Source organism: Aquarana catesbeiana, linkage group LG01 (assembly GCF_042186555.1).
Source record: "Aquarana catesbeiana isolate 2022-GZ linkage group LG01, ASM4218655v1, whole genome shotgun sequence".
Classification (NCBI taxonomy): Eukaryota; Metazoa; Chordata; class Amphibia; order Anura; family Ranidae; genus Aquarana; species Aquarana catesbeiana.
Window position 1 is genome coordinate 624,847,383 of NC_133324.1, and position 16,328 is coordinate 624,863,710.

General features: G+C 41.1%; 1 protein-coding gene across 2 annotated transcripts in view; it reads left to right on the top strand.

Annotated features, from left to right (window-relative positions):
* Nucleotides 1–4,979: 4,979 nt before the first annotated feature.
* Nucleotides 4,980–16,328, top strand: part of GC (GC vitamin D binding protein) — a 232,957-nt gene continuing 221,608 nt past the window's right edge. Inside the window, exon 1 of one of the 2 annotated variants that reach the window (XM_073600580.1) lies at nucleotides 4,980–5,133. In XM_073600580.1, coding sequence (XP_073456681.1) covers nucleotides 5,043–5,133 — 91 coding nt within the window. In that variant the 5' untranslated portion in view covers nucleotides 4,980–5,042. The remainder of the gene's footprint in view (nucleotides 5,134–16,328) is intronic. The other variant, XM_073600589.1, reaches the window with a different exon arrangement.

The window sequence follows — 16,328 nt, forward strand, 5'->3', positions numbered from 1 at the left end:
TCAGACATGAGTATTTAGGAACTGTGTTTGATATTGCGTTCAGATGGGGTGAAGTCACCCCAGGAAAAGCCAAATTTGGAAGATGCACACCAATTTACGAATGTCAACATGTGCTAGCTGCCATCACGGGGGATCAAGGGACGTGTTTTGGGGGAGCAACCCCTTCCTCACAGCTACTTTATTATTGAGGAAGGGGTTGCACCCCCAAAACACGTCCATTGATCTCCCGTGATGGCAGATAGCACATGTTGGCACACTGTGTGCATCCTCCAAATTAGGCTTTTCGACAAATCTTTCAAACATTTTTAAGATTGTAGCACACAAAAAAACAAAGGGATTGTGAGGGGTTTTAAACTCACCCCAAAACATCAATGATGTTTTTATTTTTTTGAATAACATCATTGATGTTTTTATTTAGGTTTTCCAATTCTAAATTATACCCCATGATCTCCCCGATCAGGATCTGGGCACTTTCTGATGTGAAAGGATCTGGATCCACAACATCACGATCACCTAAAAAGAGAGAAACCCAAAAAAAAAAGGTATCAAAACAATGACTTCATCCATCTCTTACCTGAGCCTGTGGTCGCAGACACTCACCTGTTGTGGTGACAATTTCCACCACATCTTCTTCCTCCTCCTGTACTTCTTGGGTTGGTGGGATTTCACCTTCTTCCAGAGGTGGGGGGTCTGTGTTCTCCTCGGATGAGGGGTGTCCTCCGAGTCTTTTCTCCCCTATGTCAAACAAAAATGGTATACTTAGCACACAGTGATTTGATGGCAGAACTATAAATATGAAACATTGCTTGGAAGTGGGGTACAATTGTCTATTTTGGCAGAGTTCCAAAATGTAGCATTTTGAGTGTCCTTTGTCAAGCTTCAATACTTTACCTGTTTGGTACAAGCTTCACAGATGTAGCCCCCCCCCTATAGTATACACTGGAGCACCTGTGTGGCCCCCCTAATAAAAATGGTGTTCTTGTGTCCCACACTAGTGCTCCAGTGTCCAGATGTGAAAACAGCTGCTCAGTGTCCTCTCCTTACACAGAATCTAGTTAGCATTTCATTCTAGTAACAAAGCCATCTACACAACCAAAATAGTTTATGACAAGTAGGGCGTAAAAATTGTGGCCAAATGCATATGGCCTAAACAATGGTGTTTTATAGGCCGAAAGAAAAATGTTTGATACGAACGAATAATGTACCCATGAACATGAAATTTGCCATGTAAAAATGTAGACTTGTAAGAAAAGCACATGGAGCAGCACGAACGTAAGAAACATAAAGAATAGGAACACAGGACAACTACTTACTTTTTTGCAGCACTCTCCGGATCTTTCTGTACTTCTCATGTTCTCTTAATTTGAGGTCCGACCACCGCTTCCTGAGCTGATCTTTCGATCGTCGTACCCCGAAATGCTGGTGCAGACTCTTGACCACTTTCTCCATGATCTTGGCCTTTCTGACATTGGGGTTAGGGTAAGGCCCATACTTCCCCTCATAGTCGGCCCTCTTCAGGATGTCCACCATCTCCAACATCTCCCCAAAGGACATATTTGAGGCCTTAAATCTCCTTCTGGATCGTGACGTTTCAGGCTCTGGGCTTTCCTCCTCCTCGTTGCTGTAATTAGCACGCACCTGCTGTGTATCCGCCATGTGCTCTTCCCCCCCTGCGCCGAACGAAAAGGGGCGGGGAATAGACTAGAAAGAATGTCAGGGGCAGGCAGAGTTACACGCATGCGCAGTGTGTATAAATTGTAACACGCGTGCGTATTACGTACGATCTGTGAGCGGAGGAAGGAGCATCGAAAGCGCCGATCGTGATAACGAAGGTAAGATCTAAACTTGGGCCTATACTGCTTCGAAATTGAAGCCTATATTGTAACAAGATTAGGAGAGTTTGCCCTGACCTTAGGGTTTGTCTTGTGCTGTGTCTTGCAGAGAAAATCACCCTGTTCATAGACAAATACAGGGAGCTGCCCTGTCTGTGGCAGGTGAGACACCCCCATTACAACAATAAACAAAAGAGGCAGGCAGCGCTGGAGAAACTGCTGGAGTTGGTGAAGCCGGTGGTCCCCACAGCAACCATCCCCTATTTAAAAGCCAAAATTGGTGGCCTGAGGAGCACTTATCTTAGGGAGCGCAAGAAGGTCACGGATTCCCAGAGATCCGGAGCTGCAGCAGATGACATTTATGTCCCCAGGCTGTGGTACTATGAGAGACTGCGATTTCTGTCAGACCACACTGAAGTCAGGGAATCCCTCTCCACCCTTCCTTCCACTCTTCCTTCCACCCCAGCTGAGGCTTCCGATGTCCAACCTGGGCCTTCCAGCCAGGAAGAAGTGGAGGAGCCCAGCTGGATTCAGGTATAGCATTGTTCTACAGATTTCTGGTCAATAAATAAATGATGTTTACTAGATGTTATTATTGATCACTAATTGCTGATTGAAATAAGTGTTTTACATATCAATAGACAGTAGTGGGCACCCAAAATTGGGACAAGAATGAAAACTGCTGGGCTCAGAATGATAGTCTTTTATATTTGTTAACATTCAATTTGCAACAGTCAGGAGGTAAAAATTGTGTGTGATTGATGAATAAAAAACTAAAACTATGTCCCTTTTTCATACACAGGAAGACCTCAGCCAGGAGGAGGCTGTGGAATGTGGCAGTCAGAAGGAGGCGGGGATTAGTGGCAGCCAGGAGGAGGTGGGGCTAAGTGTCAGCCAAGAGAAGCCTGGGACCAGTCGCAGCCTGACTGAATCGCAGGTTCCTCCCCTCCGCCTTCCATATAAAAGAGCGAGGAAGACGACTCCCATGCAGGATTCATTGCTCAGGCTCATTCAGGAGGCTTCTGCATCCCTCAGAGCCTTACCCACTCCTGAAGAGGCCTTTGCCTGCATGGCTGCCACCAAACTGCAGGGCATGCAGGAGGGTCAACGCCTCCTGTGTGAGCAACTTATTTATAAAGTCCTAACTAAGGGGGTGAGTGGGGAACTAACACCCAAGACCGACGTGATTGAGTTGGACCATCCTCCTCCTCCTGCTGCCACAACTCCACCACCAGAGCCACCGCGTGGAAGGAAGCGTGGAAGGAAGACAAGAGAGTGATGGCCCTGGGTTCAGTCTGGTCTGACAAAAGCTGCAGTCTCTCGTATGGCCACAGCCTGGGGACACAGATGTCATCTGCTGCTTTCCAGATCTCTGGGACTTCTGGACCAGACTGCACTCCCTTAGATAAGGACTCCTCAGGCCACCAATTTTGCTTGAAAATAGTTGATGTGTGCCCTGGGGGTCCAAGGCTTTGTTAATCTCTGCTGTTTCTCCAGCGTTGCCTCCCTCTTTGTTTAATTGTGAGCCCTTAATAAATGTTATTTTTTTGAAAATTATACTCTCCTATGTGTGTTTTCAGCCAAAAAGGACAGTTTGTTGTTGACGATTCAGGTACATTTCTAAAGTACAATGTGAAATTAACAAGGGAAAACACCACCAAACAATCTTCTACAGATTAAATAGAACAACATATCAATGGTGTTGTGGTAACTTGACACAAAAAACACACACAAAAATTTTCAGGAGTACAAATAAAAATCCCCCCCCCCCAAAAAAATAAGCCTTGAAAAAAAGACAAACCAAAAAAAAAATAATCAGCCTTAAAAACCAAAAAAAAAAATAATGTTGTCAGATGTGACAAATCAAAATATATTGAGGGAATCCCGATAAATAATAAAGAAATAAGTTTGAGAAGTGTGTGTGAATATCAGCAGCAAAACTACTTAATTCTTCTCACATTATAAAGAAGAAGAGAGTGCGCTGTATTAAACCATTTTTAACATTGCAGCGTGACGAAAGTGCTGTATCCAAGTTTACCAGACCGAGCTGTTCTGTGTCGGAATTTCTTCTGAGCATGCGTGGCACTTTGTGTGTCGGAACAGGCCACACACGGTCGGAATTGACGCGATCTGACTTTGTTGTCGGGAAATTTTATCTCCTGCTCTCCAACTTTGTGTGTCGGAAAATCCGATGGAAAATGTCCGATGGAGCCCACACACGGTCGGAATTTCCGACAACACGCTCCGATCGGACATTTTCCATTGGAAAATCCGACCGTGTGTACAGGGCATTAGAAATGAGATAGGCAGTCATAAACTAAAAGCTGCGTAAATTCCAGAAAATGTACCATAGTTTGTAGACACTAACTTTTGCGCAAACCAATAAATATACGCTTATTGACATTTTTTTTACCAAAGACATGTGGCTGAATACATTTTGGCCTAAATGTATGACTAAAATTGAGTTTATTGGATTTTTCTTCTAACAAAAAGTAGAAAATATCATTTTTTCTCCAAATTTTTGTTCTTTTTCCATTTATATCACAAAAAATAAAAATCGCAGAGGCAATCAAATACCATCAAAAGAAAGCTCTATTTGTGGGAAAAAAAGGATGCAAATTTCGTTTGGGTACAACATTGTATGACCGCGCAATTACCAGTTAAAGCAGCACAGTGCCAAATTGTAAAAAAGTGCTCTGGTCATTGAGCAGCCTAATCTTCCAGGGCTGAAGTGGTTAATGTTAGAATGCTATACAAGGAGGTTGGATAATCAGTATTTCTAGGAGAAAACTTAGGCAACATGTCTATTGCTACAAGAGCTTCAAACAAACAAAAGCTCCAGCAATGAACTAAAACAGTTACATTTTATTTTTTAAATCATTTTCAATGTTTCAAACTTGCATTTAAAAAAAAATTAAGTCAAGGTTTAATAGATATAAAAAATCCACACAATTTTTTTTTTTGGATGAAAGTTTTTACTTTGTGGTGTGCACGAAAGTATAAATTAAAATGTTTATTTATTGCCGATGTTAATCATTGATTGAGTTGCAAAATTCCCCAACTGAATATCTTTGTTTACCTTCACATTGTTTTTTTTTTTTTTTTTGTTAGAAGTAAAGGTCAGGGTTGTACGCCCCTTCTAGCAGCCCTATAATTAATCATTTATCTACTTACCCCCTATATAAATCCTCCAGGGTGTTTGGCACTTACATGACTGAACCGTCTGGAGGTAACATTTTCAAAATGAAAGAAGTAATTTTCCTGCTTTTCTTCTTATCCTCCAGCCATGCAGATCCCAGAGGTAAGATACACAATTATATGTGTCTGTAGGAAAGCTCTGTACTTGTTACTGTGAGTCATGTATAGGCTGCCTTTGGATGATGTGGGTCAAATCTCAGCTGGATACTAGTGGTAAAAGAAATGGACCGTTTCGGAACAAAACAAGTATGTGTAATTTGGCTGGAGCTATTTTTTTCATTAAACTATTTTCTTTTTGTAAGAATTTAATTTTTAAAGAACAATGGAACTTAGCCATGGTGCATGAAAGGAAAGTTACAGTGTTGTCCATAATATACACTTTTTCCTAGCACAGATTATAGTATAAAAAGAATCAAAGGAACAATCTCCCATTTTTTCTGTTCTGTATTTTTACACATTAGGGTCAGTGATGTAAAGGGCGATTTTAAAATTGTAAAACTATGCACAAGACTTTGCTGGTTTCTCAGTCTGTTTGCTTTAGTACTTCAATCTGCCAGTTTACTTTAGAAAATTAATCTGATTCTAGATATTTTAGACACTATTACCCATCATGATGCCCATTTAAGTCTTTTCCAAATTACAAACTTTTAAACTTTACTTGTAGATGTGATATTGCTTGGAGCACTGATTTACATATGTAGCTAAAGTAATATATGAAAAATGTTCTAGGCATTCATTGATTATACTTTAGTCATGTCAAATTACAGCTTGATGCCTTTAGGCACTTTTGTAACCCTACTATAGTAAATGCTAATATATATATAAAAGCCATTTTTATGATTAAGCACCTTATTTTTTCAGTTTGCTGTTAGCTAATGTACTGTTTGCTTAGCATATTACTTTTTTTTGTAAAAGTGGATACTGTTGTTTATCTCAAACTAAGCCAGTACAAATTGAGAATACAAACACATCTACACCACTGAGGCAAATGGTAGGTAGAAGAACAGTTGGACAAGTTATGGTAAAATACTCTCTGTTGTTAACAATTTACAAGAAGCTAACAGCTATCAGGGGCTCTATGTTTATTGATGCTAAGCAACAGGATGAATGCTGCTTTAGGTGATTTTCAATTAAAATTTTCTGAATTTACTTTTATCCTTCAAGCTCTATAGCTGTACCACATTGGTTTATGTAATGAGCAAACATTAGGGGGCAGGTGAAATGAAAAATGAATACTAAATTTTAGAATAAATACAATACAATACAGTGCACTTACACCCCCTTCCTGCCCAAGCCATTTTTCAGCTTTCAGCTATCACACTTTGAATGACAATTGCGCAGTCATGCTACACTGTAACCATGTGAAATTTTTATCATTTTCTTCATACAAATTGAGCTTTCTTTTGGTGGTATTTAATCAATAATTTATTTTTATTTTTTTTTTAGGAAAAAAATAAAAGACCAAAAATGTAAAAAAAAAAAAAAGTTTTTCTTAGTTTCTGTCAGTAAATTTTGTGAATAAGTAATTTTCCTCCTTCACTGATGGGCGCTGATGAGGCAGCACTGATGGGCGCTGATAAAGGCAACACTGATGGGCGCTGGTGAGGCAGCACTGATGGGCACTGATGAGGTGGCACTTATGGGCCCTGAGGCACTGAGGTGGCACTTATGGGCACTGATTAGGTGGCACTGATGAAGAGGCACGAATAAGCCACACTTATGGGCACTGATAGGTGGCACTGATAGGTGGCACTGATATGTGGCACTGATGGGCGCTGGTGAGGCAGCACTGATGGGCGCTGGTGAGGCAGCACTGATGGGCGCTGGTGAGGCAGCACTGATGGGCACTGATGAGGTGGCACTTATGGGCCCTGAGGCACTGAGGTGGCACTTATGGGCACTGATTAGGTGGCACTGATGAAGAGGCATGAATAAGCCACACTTATGGGCACTGATAGGTGGCACTGATATGTGGCACTTATGGGTGGCACTGGTGGACACAGATAGGCGGCACTGGTGAGCAAAGATAGGCGGCACTGGTGGGCACAGATAGGCGGCACTGGTGGGCAGCACTGATGGGCATTGATGGGTGGCATTGATGGGCAGCAGTGATGAGCATTGATAGGCAGCAGTGATGGGCATTGATGGGCAGCACTGATAGCCAGCACTGACTGGCATCACTGATGGCCACTGATTGCTGGCACTTGTGGGCATTGATTTCTGGCACTTGTGGGCACAGATTGGTGCCAATTGTGGATACTGATTGCTGGCAGTGGCATTGCTGGCACTGTTTAGCACTTAATTGTAATCAGGGCACTGATGATCAGTGCCCTGATTACATCCCTAGATGTCCTCTGTGAGGAGATGCCGCTGACTGGCTCTCCTCTCCTCACACTCTGTCAGTGTAAGGCGAGGAGCGCCAATTACAGGCATCTCCGTGTTTACATGTGACTGGCTGTGATTGGATACAGCCGATCACATTGTTAAAGAGCTGCAGCCAACACTCTTTACACAGACCAGGGTCACACCGCAATCGTCGCGCTGCGTGCCCCCGGGGGCGCGCGAGGGCGCTCGTTCTGGAGGGCCGTCGTATGACATCCACCCGGAATGAGAGCCGCGTCTGCGGTCATCATTTGACGGCCGGCGGGCGGGAAGAGGTAAAAGTAGTTTTAAAGTCTCTTTTTTTCTAAACATCACATCAGTATTCATAAGCTCATTACTTTGTGGGAAACGATTCCCTTATAAACATCTTTAAAAAAAAAAATTTTACTAGTATTCAGCCACATACTCCAGATTTCTTGTGTGCTGCCTCCCCAAAATTCCTGTACGAGAGCGTGCATTAAAAACATAATTTCCATTCATTACATGCACCGAGAATACACGTTCCACCATACCTAGCTAGTGCTAGTGTGCATGATGCCATCTCTTAATTATTTATAAATTCAGTTTAAAAAGTGACACCACTGTCTTGGAAGCTGCTGTCAATCACTTTTATTAGAAGAGTGGACAGAGGCAGCCCTCTTGGCAAAGGCAGGCTCCGCACATCACGCTGTAGTTCCATCCCAGGAGTGTGCACAAAGGGGTGGCTCCATGGCACTTTGAAAAGAAAGGAGCCCACCCTTCATCCAGATGTTGAGATCAGCACTTGGGGGACCATCTAATTATGAATAAAAAGCAGACTTTACAACATCAGGGTGCATGACATTTGGTAAGCGATTTCAGCTGCAATTTCAATAGCAAACCCTTACTTCCCTGTACTACTCCATTCCACTTGTTCTCCAGAGTTCCAAGAAAGAGCCATCTAAAGGTTACAGGATGGCCTGGTTCGAGTTTACACATGGTTAAAGACCCTCCCTTGAAACGCATGTGACAGAAATCAGGCACCCAGCACTGCATCACAAGAGAAAGAGAAGAGTTAGGCTGGGCATACACATTAAGATTTCTCTTGTTCGGCCACACAGACTGAAGGAGAGAACTCACTTGATTATCCATTTCATGCTATAAAGCATGGATGGGCCACACTGCATTACCAATTATTGTATTCTGACAGCCAGAACCTGCAGCTGTCAGAATACCCAAATGGGGCCTATGTCTAATTAGATGCAGGGGCTGATCGGCCAACATATTTCTACCTGACTCCTTTAAAAAAAATCAGTTGAAATTAAGTTCATGTTTGGACAGATTTACATGTTTCCTCATAACCAGAATTATCAGGTATTTTTAAATAACAGCACCCCTCCCTCAGAAATCAATACCACCCAAAGACATACCTTGCTTGATATGGATGGATTTGATAGTCTGGACAGTAGTAATAGCAGAGTAAATGCAGACAATGGGGGTTATTTACAAAAGACAAATCCACTTTGCACTACAAGTGCAAACTACAAGTGCAAAGTGCACTTGAAAATGCACTGAAAGTACACTTGGAAGTACAGTTGCTAAAGATCTGAGGGGGACATGCAAGGAAAATAAAAAAAACAGCATTTTAGCTTGCACATGATTTGATGATAAAATCAGCAGAGCTTCCCCTCATTTCAGATCTACCCCTCAGATTTACAGCGACTGCACTTCCAAGTGCACTTTGCACTTGTAGTTTGCACTTGTAGTGCAAAGTGGATTTGCCTTTCGTAAATAACCCCTGCGGTATCCTTTTATGCCAACCCATCACTTTTACTCTTATTCAAAAAAGATTTTTTTACTCTTAATTTCTAATTCTTAATTTCCTAATATGTTCTGAAATCCTTTATTGAAGTAGTGATTATCAGCTAGACTCTTCGGGAAGGTGAAATAACAGAGGGGGTTATTTACGAAAGGCAAATCCACTTTGCACTACAAGTGCAAACTACAAGTGCATCGTGCACTTGAAATTGCACTGAAAGTGCACTTGGAAATGCAGTCGCTGTAAATCTGAGGGCTAGATCTGAAATGAGGGGAAGCTAATAAACACGCTCCAAGAAATAATTTCACATCAGAAGCTCCCCCATCACATCCATTGGAACCCCTCTTTCATTTCACACTCCGTCCTTTCACATCAAAGTCCCCCCTTCAGATCAAAAGCCCCCCTGTCAAATTAGAGTTTCTGTGGGCTAGGTAAAATCTTTTAGCTGGCCAGATGTGGCCCTAGGACCATAGATTTAACACTCCTGTTGTAGAGTTTTACAGAGACTATGCTATTCAGCCACATGTTACCCCTAAAAGAGCCACAGATACATTGCTGTGAAGAGTCCATGTTTGTGCAGCTTTCTTAATCTGTTTTGCATTATTCTGCAATGTATGCATGCTCTTTGCCATTTTGAGCATGTTTTGCATTCTTGATAACTTTGCACCTGTCTAGTAAACTGCAAGTTACAGTTACTTCCTGTCTGATCATTTGGCTGATAATGCTTCCTGTTACAGATATACAGGTATTGGGGGTTATTTACTAAAACTTGAAAGAGCAAAATCTGGTGCAGCTCTGTACAGAAACCAATCAGCTTCCAGGTTTTAGTGTGAAAGCTTAATTGAATGAGTTGAAGTTAGAAGCTGATTGGCTACCATGCACAGTTGCACCAGATTTTTGCAAAACTCCAGTTTTAATAAATCAACTCCACTGAGTCAAAGATTGTCCAGTAGTTTAAGTTATATAGATCTATCAGCTTTTTGTGAGTAAGCTCCCTGGTATCTCAGTTAGACTGGGTAGTGTTGTTACAGTATAGCATCTGTTATGAGCACTTCCATGCTGTAAAAGTGTTGTGATCCCACTCAAGGGTGAAAAAGAACATTGTTTTTATGATGGGCAAATGAGTCAGAAAATAATCATCAGTTTATCCTATATAAAATGAAAGTCTTATCAGAGATTGCACAGTCAAAGCATTATAGAGCCAAATCTGACAAAAGCTAAATGTGGGAGTAAGCAATTTTCTTTTACTTATAAAACTAGGTCTGCTTTAAAGAATTTTTTGTCAAAATACAAAAGAAAGTCCTTTTGAACAGATTTTAAGAAGTCAAGTAGAGAAACAGCTTACCTGTAATTCAAATCTGTAATAAAGCATATGTAGTTTTATTGCAATAAGGAGTCTAACAATAAAAAACCCTGTTCATTCTAAGTTTTTCAGAGCTGCGCAACCATGAAGAAACATATAATTCTCAAAGAAAAGTACATGGAACTTTTTTCTATATTTAGATTATTCATTTAGAGTATAACCATGGATTTAGTTTAACCTCGTAGGTTAGTTATTATTAAGCCGAACACCTCCCAGTTCGGTTCGCACCAGAACATGCAAACAGGCAAAAAATTTGGACGACTATGCGAACACCGTTAAAGTCTATGGGACACGAACATAAAAAATTAAAAGTGCACATTTTTATTTTTTTGGCTTATATGCAAGTTATTGTCATAAAAAGTGTTTGGGGACCCAGGTCCTGCCCCAGGGGATATGTATCAATGCAAAAAAAAAGTTTTAGAAATGGCCGTTTTTTCGGGAGCAGTGATTTTAATAATGTTTAGGTGAAACAATAAAAATTAAATATTCCTTTAAATATCGTGCCTGGGGGTGTCTATAGTATGCCTGTAAAGTGGTGCAGTTTTCCCGTGTTTAGAACAGTACCACAGCAAAATGACATTTCTAAAGGAAAAAAGTAATTTAAAGCTGATCGCGGCTGTAATGAACCGTCGGGTCTCGGCAATATAGATAAAACTCATTGAAAAAAACGGCATGGGTTCCCCCCAGTCCATTACCAGGCCCTTTGGGTCTTGTATGAATATTAAGGGGAACCCTGAACCAAACATTTTTTTTTTAAATTGCGTAGGGGTCCCCCCAAAATCCATACCAGGCCCTTTAGGTCTGGTATGGAAATTAAGGGGAACCCTGCGCCAAAATTTTTTACAAAATGGCGTAGGGGTCCCCCCAAAATCCATACCAGACCCTTATCTGAGCACACAACCTGACAGGCCACAGGAAAAGAGGAGGGGACAAGAGAACGCCCCCCCTCCTGAACCGTACCAGGCCATATGACCTCAACATGGGGAGGGTGCTTTGGAGAAGCCCCCCAAAGCACCCTGTCCACATGTTGATGGGGACAAGGGCCTCATCCCTACAACCCATGCCCGGTGGTTGTGGGAGTCTGCGGGGGTCTTATTGGAATCTGGAAGCTCCCTTTAACAAGGGGACCCCCAGATCCTGACCTCCCCTATGTGAATTGGTAACGGGTACATTGTACCTCTACCATTTCACAAAAAAAGTGTCAAAAATAGTAAAAAAGACAGAAGACACTTTGGGACAAGTCCTTTATTAAAAAATAAAAAAAAATAAAAATGTCCCATGATGTAAATCCATCTCACGCCGCCCGACAAGCCGAATTTTTTTTTTTTAAAAAGCGCAACAGCTCCGCCTTCATAGGAGGCTCCAGCCAAGTGATGCTTCTTCTCGGTGACAGCTATATATAGCTGGGGGCCACTCGGTGACGTAAACGGCGACCCCGAGAAGAAGTGTCACTCGGCAGGAGCCTCCCATGAAGGCGGAACTGTTGCAGATTCTTTTTTTTTTCTGGCTCATCGGGCAACGTGAGATGGATCTACATCGCGGGACATTTTTATTTTTTAATAAAGGACTTGTCCCAAAGTATCTCCTGTCTTTTTTACTATATTTTTTACACTTTTTTTGTGAAATGGTAGGGGTACTATGTACCCGTTACCAATTCAAATTTTTTTTTTCCTTTTTAAGTTTTTACCTAATTATTATATTAATATAATGCACATTCACAAATTCTTCCAATCAACCAGTGGCATAAGAATGGGTCATGGACACCTGTGGATTGTAAAAACAAAACTTACATCAGTTTACACAGCAGATAATTTCCTTTGGCAGAGGAAATCTGTATGTGTAATATGTGCAGGGCACACAATTCCCAAGGGGGCTGGGGCCCACTGTACATTCACTCACTGCACACATTGTTCATGGCTGTGATGCCATTATTTGAGCTGCAGCCATGCCTGCGACTTGCAGCTTCAGCTTAATAGAGATCCATTACATATTTCTAGGCACTGTACCCGCCTTCTGATGGGGTCAGGTGCAGAGCTAACAACATGGGTGTGGCTAACATCTGGGGCATGTTCTCCCTGAGCACATGTGACAGATTTAAAATTGTCTGGAGAATCCATGGAGAATGTTATGCTGCCTGTAACATCATTCAGCATGACCGGTTTGGTGGTGTGTCAGTGATGGTCTGAGGAGGCATATCCATGGAGGGACACACAGACCACTACAGGCTAGACAATGGCACCCTGACTGCCATTGGGTATCGGGATGAAATCCTCGGACCCATTGTCGGACCCTACACTGGTCCTGGGTTCCTCCTGGTGCACAACAATGCCCGGCCTCATGTGGATAGTGTATGCAGCCAGTTCCTGGAGGATGAAGAAATTGATACCATTGAATGGCCCCCATTCTCACCTGACCTAAATCCAATAGAACACCTTTGGGACATTATGTTTCGATCCATCCGATGCCGCCAGATTGCACCTCTGTCTGTTCAGGAGCTCAGTGATGCCCAGGTCCAGATCTGGGAGGAAATACCCCAGGACACCATCCGTTGTCTCATTAGGAGCATAACTGACATTGTCAGGCATGCATACAAGCACGTGGGAGCCATACAAACTACTGATTACCAATTTGAGTTGCTGCAATGAAATTTCAGCAAAATGGGCTAGCCTGCTGCATCATTTTTTCAATGTGATTTCTTTGAATTCAGACCTCTGTAGGTTGATAATTTTCATTTCCATCAAATTATGTGGCATACTTTCGTTCCTAGCACATTACCCAGTCCATATCAGTATAGATATCCAACATGATATTTTTCCCCATTGAGATCTGATGTGTTTTCAAAGTGTTCGTTCAATTTTTTTGAGCAGTGTATCTACAGCGGGTAAAATAAGTCACCATTTTTCTAGGTAAATACTGGAGGTATCCTACTTCTGTGGGGGAAACCTGTAAATCACTCAGCTAATCTTATCCGCTTCGGAGACTGTCAGCTCTGGACTGTTTACTTTGCAGGATTGAGGGTTAACATTCATTTGCAACCCCCGTGATTTGCACTGTTGGCATATACTGTAGAAATTTTCTTCTGTGAGGCCAACATTTTAGGAGAGTCTCCCAATGACCCTCCCATTCCCATCCTCTTCCCCCAGCGACCACAGCCTTTTCCATCCCAACTCTTCCACCCCACAATCCCTATTTTACTTCAACCTCAACTACCCTGCCCTCACCCCAGCCTCACCCAACTCCCTAACAACCCCCACCCCCCTTCCAAACCTCTTCCTAGGCAGAGATCGGTAATATCGGTAACTTCCTCACCCCCTGAGGAAGATACAAAATTCCCTTGTATCGACACATGTAGGGGAAGGGGACAGGATAGCACGCTTAGCAGATCAGCTGTTGGGAACGATCTGCTTACCATCCCGTTACCGACCATTTTCAACCATTCATTTTTTGCTTGATGTAGTATGGCGCACTGAAGCGCCTGGATAGTGTCAGTACCCTGTGTGAGACCTGTTTATTTTTGTTTCAATAAATTGCATAAGCATACTACACTATGAGATCCTTTTTTCATTTGATTTACTGAGGCACATTGGCGATTGATCCAGGATTCCGGACGCACTGCTGAACCCCGTAGTGGTTCCAAAGCCTGTATTGACCAAGCTTAAAAGCAAGGTCACACACCTTAAGGTGAGCCTTCAATACAGGGGGGGCACCTGAGTGAGAACACAGCGTCTGATTATCGCATCACTTTCACAGCATACTGAATCGAGTGGAGCACCTGTAAATTGGATCAAGTGGAGCACCTGTAAATTGAATCAATTTGAACTTTGCACAGTGCACTTAAGCACTTTTTTATAATTCCAGTATTTGGATCTATTTAGATTTCCACAGACTTATTTGCTTTAATATTTTTCATCACTATATGAGTGCACATTGTAACTTTATTATTTGGCTCAATATTTTATATATATTTTTTATCAGGTATTTTATACATGATAAATGCGATTTTTTTTAATGCGATTTTAGTACTTTTACATGGTTTACGAGACATGTTTACTGCTTGCAGCTGATTCAAAGAGGATTTATTGGTCTATTATTGTTAGTGGAGACTCACAGGACATTCTATATAATTTTATCCTATAATGTAGTAATTGGTTATGGTTTGTAGGTTTAGTGTATAGATCACTAACAATATTTTGTCCCTGTATACTTAACATAGTATCCAGAAATGAAATTTGAGTAGAATTTAATGTAATATTAAAAGACCCGGCACTAGATAATTGAGATAGTCATTAAATAATAAAAGGGTTTTAATGTTGCCTATCCACAGTGCAAACATGTCATCTATGAATCTAGACCACCCACCACAGTGGTCCAAAAAATGTTTTATTATTATAGATGAAAGAACTTTCAATCATCTCCATAAAAGTGTTTGCATATAGAGGTGCGACATTTGGAACCCATCGCTGCTCCTCTCAATTGAAGAAAATGAGACTCTCTGAACAGAAAATATTTTTTCTAAATAAGTACAATCTCCAACAATTTCAACAGAAAAGTAATCTGTGGATTTTGTACACTCGGCAATGCATTAAAAGTCGGCAACATGCTTCAATACCCAATTTATGGGGAATAATGGTATACAAACTAGATGTATCCCAAGTGACTAGGATGGAATTAAGCACTACTGTAATCTCCTTGATCTTATTAATAAAATCCCCAGTGGCTATTTTATTGTAGATATATGTTATTTGTATGATACCAGGCATTAAAAAAGAATTTATTATAATCTTGCACTACAGAATATATTTAGTTAGTCAACAAAAGTTATCACCTACAGTATATTTTAACTTACCAGCTTTACAAAGGGCACTATTCAGGCTACATGCATTAAACAAATCATAGCCGAAAGGTATGTACAATTTCTTTGTTCTCTAATTACATTGTTCGAGTGGAGATGTGATTAACTTCTGTTGACAAACAAGGACCAACTGACCCCTCGAAATGCAATAATGTCTGTTAAAATGAATCAGATCAGCCCATGTCCTGTAGGTTACCAGGGTCACTTGTAACATATTGTATTGCAAAAGTGATTGCAGTGGTCACTATAGTGACTAGTTCTCAAAACATTTATTCCTGCAAGTGCATACCATTACTTCTTTCCTGTCCTACCCACACTTTCCTATTCAAGCCACACTATATACTGCTTCAAACATCAATGATTGCTTTCTTAATTGTGAATTCCTATTTAAAGCAAAGGCATGTGTCTACGTTTGCATTCGACATAGGTGTTTTGTTACCTGTTTGCTATACATTTTTTTTATATGAATAAGCATTGTGGAATTGTTCTTGAAATTCCCTTAGGAATTTATGGAATGTAAGAAATCCTTCAGGTTAAATCTATGAAATAAATTAAAAAAATATGTGCAGTAGCATAAACAATGTAAAATGGGTGTAACGACTCTTTATGTAAGTGGCAGGATATAAATACATCTGCAACAACAGCACTGACCATATAGAAAACACATTTGCTTCTGGCTTAGGAAAACATTGGCATTACGTGCATCTGTTCAAACGCAATAGTTATTATAGTTGAAAATATTTAGGTGAAAACATGCTACATTTTATATGTACATATAGTGGAGAAATAAAATATTATACAGAACTAACAAAGTGCGCCCCTTACGCAGTGCTTTTTTTAATACTTATGTGTAAGCGTGTTTTTTTAGGGCTTTAAAATCACAGTGCATGATATGTACAAAGGCTGGCCGAAGGCTAGCCTGCA